Genomic DNA, 6,363 nt, shown 5'->3' on the forward strand with positions numbered 1-6,363 from the left:
GAGCGGGCCTCTATGATGTCTGACGGTGCCTGTGTGCGCATGTGTGTGTGTGTGATGGTGTATGACAGCATTTCCGGGGGGAGGGAGTGGAGGTGGGGGTTGGAGGTTTGGCGGGGTGGTGCAGGGTGGGAGCGGGGGAAGGGCTGGGGGTTTGGCAGAAGACGGAGAGCGGCAGGATCGAAGCCTGCAACGACTATAGGAGGTCATGGTTGGAGCACTGGGCAGCTGTTTTATGACCAACCTTGAGCCCCCCACTCCGACCCCCTTGTGTGTGTGTCTGTGTGTGTGTGTGGTTGACAGCCATATGGACCTCTAGCTAACTCGACTTTTAAAATGACCAGCCGGTGCTATATATATATATATATATATATATATATATATATACATATTATTTTCATTATTTTTAGATTTTCAGATTTATTTATATTTCTACAACACAACAAACAAGAAACTATAACCAAGAAAAAAAGAAATAAGAAAGAAAAAAACAAAACCACTTAGCTGCCAGACACTAGAAAAGTGTTTTATCTACATACAACTTGTTGTTTACAAGATCAGGTGTTACAGAAATGCCACAACAGAGTCAGAATGAACTTTCAAATTACTACTCTTTAAGATGGTCGATGAATGGGCCCAAAATGTCCAAAAATGTGTTTTGTGCTTTGGATCTGTGGAAGCGTATCCTTTCCATCTGGATAATATTTGTCACTTCGTTGAGCCATTTTCTGAAGCACGGAGGATTGGGGGTTTTCCAGTCCAGGAGAATCATCTTCTTTGCAGCACCAATACCAAGCATCAGCGCCTGTCGTACCACAGGCGAATAACTGCGAGTAGACTTCGAGCACCCAAACAGAGCCAGCCCTGGGTCAGCGACTATGTCTAAGTCATGTACCGCACTAAACCACTGAAATATTTCACACGTAAACTTATGCAGTTGAGGACATGGCCCAAAAAGATGTGATAGAGAACCCTCTGCACCCCTGCATCTATCGCCCAGTGGAGAAACTGAATGGGTATTCTATGCACTTTAAGGTTTGAATAGTGGAGTCTAACAGTGGATGACTTTAACATTCCCCCCTCCTCGTCATCCTGCAATACAACAATTAGCCCATGAGTTCCATCACTTGGCAGAGTGGGTAACAGCCTTGTAAGTCAAATGCATTGGCACATTTTATAGTTTCGTGCCCTCGGGTACGAATACACGTGTGATATAGGCACGGTGCAAAATACGATCAGGCCCAGTCGATCCATTATTCATGAGGGAGCTGCAGAGGATATCAGAGAGTTCCCTCCGCTGCAGCATTTTGTGGTATTTCTGTCAGACCTCAGGAGGCTTGTGTGCACCCAGTTGCCATAAAAGGGCCCCCCCAACCCGTAGCTTTGAAGTCATACATGTGACCACCACCACCACCTCCTTCCCCCCGCCACCGATCACCAACACCATCCTGCTACACTTCAGGTTGAAACCCCCGCAGAGCTTAATGTGTCACATCTGATTCATTTTTTTTTTTTCCTCTTTCTGACTTCAAATCTGACACTGAGCAGCCCACTAATGACAAATAACTTTATTTAATGTGCGCAAGAAAAGCCCCACGGGTTTTTGCTGCCGGTGGTGCCGACAGATAATTCTCTGCCGGAGCTGTCAAAACAAGGCGGCTTCACGCGGCGCAACCAAAATCTTGCCAGTGAAGTTGGTTGAAGCTGGATTTGAATGTGGATGGGGGTGGGGAGGTATGTAAATGAGTTTCAGTCTCAAACAATTTGGAATTTATTTTTAACAATATGTCTGTGTTCTGGAGTTTTAAAGAAGTCATCAGGTTCCAAATTTTCTTTTGCTTTAACTATTTTGAAAGGTCTTATTCTCAACACGTGAGGCTTGGTCGTAGCACCAGAGTGACTGTTGCTTTATGAAATAGTGGGTTAAAGCTTTTTTAGGGCCTGACTCATCATGCGTAATCACGATCGATCGCTCTCTGCTGCAGCACTTATTGTGGAAATTCTGTTTATGAAGATCTATTTCCCACAAGGTCTCCATCTTGCTGTTCATGTTTGTATCGAAGTGAAAAAAACTACTTGCTCTATTGCTGAATGGAACGTCTTTATCCAGCATGTCTGTTCAAAAACTAAAAAAAAACCTAAAAATATTCCCTCATTCTATCCATTCATTCAAATAAAGGAAAAGTGAAGAAGTGAAGAAATCTTACTCTGTCCAAGTACCTTATTTCTGTGTTGTCTGCACTCCACCAAATAAATACAATTTATTTAAGGAGTTTTGTTTCCCTCCACTAAAATATAAATATTCAATCCTGTCAACTGTCTTGTGTGGGATTATTGTTTGTTTGTTTGTTTCATGAGATTTAGGTGACGCTTAGGACATGGGCAGCTGCAGGCTCTCTCAGGCTGTTTCAGGCCCTGGAAACCCCCAGAAGGTCCTTGATTTTCAAATCAACCGTTTATTCATCACTCTTAACACTTTGCCACCTGGCAAATTGGATGACTGCAAATGCTAATTAAAGGTTTATTCGTCACAATTGTTTTGCCACCCGATAAAATTGAATAAATGCAAATGCAAATGAATTGAATAGAACAGCCCTTTATTGTCACATGCACCGAAATACAAGAATGTATATTTATATATAAAAACACAACACATCAACAAGAAACACAACCGGGAAGCAAAACACTCGAAAAGAGAAAACGACCGCAAATAAAAAACCACAACACATTAACCAAAACCACAACACATCAACCAAAAACACAACACATTAACCAAAAACACAACTGGTTTTGTTTTGTTTACTGTAATGTGTTGTGTTTTCTGACTTGTGTTAGTTTTCTCTTTTGCGGGTGTTTTGCGCTTCCCGGTTGAGTTTTTGGTTGACATGTTGTGTTTTCTGATTTGCGCTTTTTTTCTTTTTTGCGGGTGTTTTGCACTTCCCGGCCACCGTACAAATCGCACATTACCTGTGTTCTGCGAGAGTGCGTGCAACCGCAATGGCTAGCACGACAGCTTTGCCACGCCAGCACGAGGTCCGCCACACTGGGCTGATCCAGGAGGGAGAGTGAGAGACTGCGGTCAAGCCAGCAAGCACTTGCTTTTTGCTGACTGACAATTAGGAATACTCCAAAAATATGAATCTGAAATCAAGAACATTAAACAGATAAAAATTTATTTTTGGAGGAGCTTTATTTTAATATGCTACATCAGAATTGTATTAAATTCAGTAAGGGGCTTCCTGGTGTACTACCATGCAGGCGCGGAAGAATGGAGACAACAGAGAATCCCCCCCCCCAAAAAAAAAAAAAAAAATCTCAAACCCAGTACAGATAAAAGCAATTGTATCTAGTTTCCCCACTGTGCTCAGTGATTACCGTGATACCTGGTGTACACAGACCCAGCAAAAAGGGAGTGCCTCCTCGAACAACCGCTTTTGTGGAACTGTTAGTTGGCTGGACCGCAGTAGTGACAGGGAGGCGCCAGCGTTCCAATGGATGCACAAAGAGAGAGGGGGTGTGGGAGTGTGTGTGTGTGTGTGGGGGGGGAGACTAATTAAGGTCTATTGGCCTCTGTATTAAGACCGTAGAGTTACTACAGGTGGCGTCTGGTTTGCACCTGTTACTAGAACATTCTCCAGGCAAACCTGTCCTCGCTAATTAATGATGAAGATGGCGCGGAAGCGCACCTGTCGCGTGCCACGCCTCGAAAAGTAACTGATAGATAAAAGGCCACACGGTGCCGTGTACTCTATCACACCAAAACAAGCATTGAAGATGGAGAACTTTACAGAAGCACCGGCGCTCAACGCCACTTTGCCAACGTGGACGGGCAACGGCACTGGGTACAAAGTTGTCAGCAGCGTCTTAATCATCATCATCTGCGTGTTGGGAATCATTGGCAACATCATGGGGATCTTGGTGGCGCTCACCACCAAACACACGAAGACCCCAACCAACTGCTACCTGGTGAGCCTGGCTGTGGCCGACCTGATGGTGCTGACGGCTGCCGGACTGCCCGCCGCCACCAGTGGCATCTTCGGCTACTGGGTGTACGGCCGCTACGGGTGCGGAGGCATCACCTACTTCCAGTATCTGGGCATCAACGCCTCGTCCGCCTCCATCACGGCGTTCACCATAGAGAGATACATCGCCATCTGCCATCCGATTAAAGCCCAGTCCCTGTGCACCATTTCCCGAGCCAAAAAGATCATCGCCCTCGTCTGGACTCTGACCTCTCTGTACTGCACGATGTGGCTCTATCTGGCGCACATCCAGGAGGTGGTCTACTCCAACGTCACCATCGTCATATGCGGCTACAGGTTCGAACGGACGTTGTATTTACCCATTTACTTCATGGACTTCGGGGTGTTCTTCGTGCTGCCGTTGCTGCTCTCCACCGTCTTGTACGGACAAATCTCAAGGGTTCTCTACCTCAACCCGCTGCCCCCGAGCCCCAGGGTTGTGAACAACACTGAGGACGAAGAGGTCGAAGACAGCGACGCCGGGAACCGCGTCACCACCAGGGACTCCCGTCGCTCCAGCTCCACCGCGGCCACCCGCAAACAGGTGAGTGGGGAGGGTGGCGTCGTCTCGTCTATAAATACTAGTAAGTGCCCTGTCGTGGACAGGAACAAAGTGAAAGTATTGGGAGCTTTGTCGTGCCAAGGTCCTTTGAAAGTGTGCTTATTGTACCGCTGGAATATGCGTTTGTCAAGTGGGTGGATCATCAACAGCGGTAATTAATTGCCATGGTATTTGAAAATGTGAGCTATTTTATACAAATAAGTGCAATTTAATGAAAAGAAAATGTTACAGTATAATATCACTTCCAAAAAGAAGACTTTCAAAGGCATGAGCCCACCAAATTAGGAAGCATTTGGCTCTTCAGTGGGCCAGCTGTTGCTAGGTAGTCTGTTTCGAATGTGATGGATTTACAGGATGGTTGGATATGTGAAACATTCCATCTGGCATCTCAGGTTTCGCCCCTCCCCTACTGCCAAGCCTTGACTTTTTGCAGAGAGTTTGTCATGGTATGAGAACACCAGATTTCAGCCAGGTTTAAATATCAGTGTATTTTCAGCATCTCCATATTGCTTTAACCAATACTGATTCAGAACCCAGTGGCAGATGCACCCTGTATTCATACATCTCTGTCACCTACAGGTGACCAAGATGCTGGCCGTAGTGGTGATTCTGTTCGCCATGCTCTGGATGCCTTACCGCACCCTGGTGGTGGTCAACTCCTTCCTTACCAAGCCCTACATGAGCAGGAACTTCCTGCTTTTCTGCCGCATCTGCATCTACCTCAACAGCGCCATCAAGCCCATCATTTACAGCGTCATGTCCCAAAAGTTCCGTGCCGCTTTCTGCAAGCTCCTTTGCTGCGGCAGGAAGGCCGCCAGTAAGCCAGATAAGGCCCTCGCGTCCGGCAGCGATCAGAATACATCACTGGTGGAGAGCGCGGATCGCTTCACGACGGAGCTGGCTGATCTCACTGCCACGAATGGCCTGCTGTCCGAGCAAAAAGTGATGGACTCCAATGAAAAGGCGGTTGACGGTGACGACTGAGGGCCCATGGAGGATGAGGAGAGGTTAGGGATTTGTTGTTTTTCATATGGTAGGCGTGGTCTGCTTGACAAAGTGGGCTCAAATGAACAGAAGTCCTTGACGTTACCTGCATTTCGATTTTTAGATTAAACTCCGTTTGATATCATTCCTGTTGAAAATACCTAAAGGATGACCCTAGCAGGAAGAATTATATCCATCATTTCTTCCATAGAAAGTTTTTGGTTTCTAGTTTTAGTTGGTATCTAGTTTTAGTTTCTACTATCTAGTTTTAGTATCTAGTTTCAATACACTCGTATCTAGTTTCCTAGTTTCTAGTATCTAGTTTCAAGTATCGAGGGGCAGTTTTGTTTACATTACTGATTAATTAAGCTATTGCATTTTATTACCTTTTGCTTATGGTAGTTTTTTTTTCTTGTATTTCTTTTTTTTAACCTTTTACTCATTGTAGTTTTGTAATGTTAGAAGATTTGACTTGGCTATTGTGCATGCAAGTAAAAAAAAAAGTTCAAGTTATGCATGTGTATTTGTGTTTCTTACGACATTCACAGTTGAGCTGATAGATTTGGGTTGAATGAAAAAGCTAGTGGTGGAATCTGCTGCAAACCAAAGAATCCCTGCAGATGTGGTGACAGATGCAGTTTTATCGCACAAGTGGCTATTGATAGCGTTGCATGTAAATTGAAGTCAGCTGACTTTACTTTTGAAATGACTTGCAGTGCTCTATAAGTCTGTTTTTACATTTTAAATGGCTGCAATTTGAAATAGCTCACCCCTCCCCATCCTAAGGTGCTAATATGA

The 6,363-nt window shown here is 45.0% G+C and overlaps 1 protein-coding gene across 1 annotated transcript; it reads left to right on the plus strand.

The window, feature by feature from the left end:
• The first annotated feature begins 3,713 nt into the window (after window positions 1–3,713).
• Window positions 3,714–5,565, plus strand: LOC142905110 (thyrotropin-releasing hormone receptor-like). Its single transcript, XM_076051615.1, has 2 exons — window positions 3,714–4,563; window positions 5,161–5,565. The coding sequence occupies exons 1-2, from the start codon at window positions 3,772–3,774 to the stop codon at window positions 5,563–5,565; spliced, it is 1,197 nt and encodes a 398-aa protein (XP_075907730.1). The 5' UTR covers window positions 3,714–3,771.
• Window positions 5,566–6,363: the final 798 nt, after the last annotated feature.

Source organism: Nelusetta ayraudi, unplaced genomic scaffold, assembly GCF_046127955.1.
Source record: "Nelusetta ayraudi isolate G7.1 ecotype Tasmania unplaced genomic scaffold, CSIRO-AGI_Nayr_v1 ptg000135l, whole genome shotgun sequence".
In the NCBI taxonomy this organism is placed as follows: domain Eukaryota; kingdom Metazoa; phylum Chordata; class Actinopteri; order Tetraodontiformes; family Monacanthidae; genus Nelusetta; species Nelusetta ayraudi.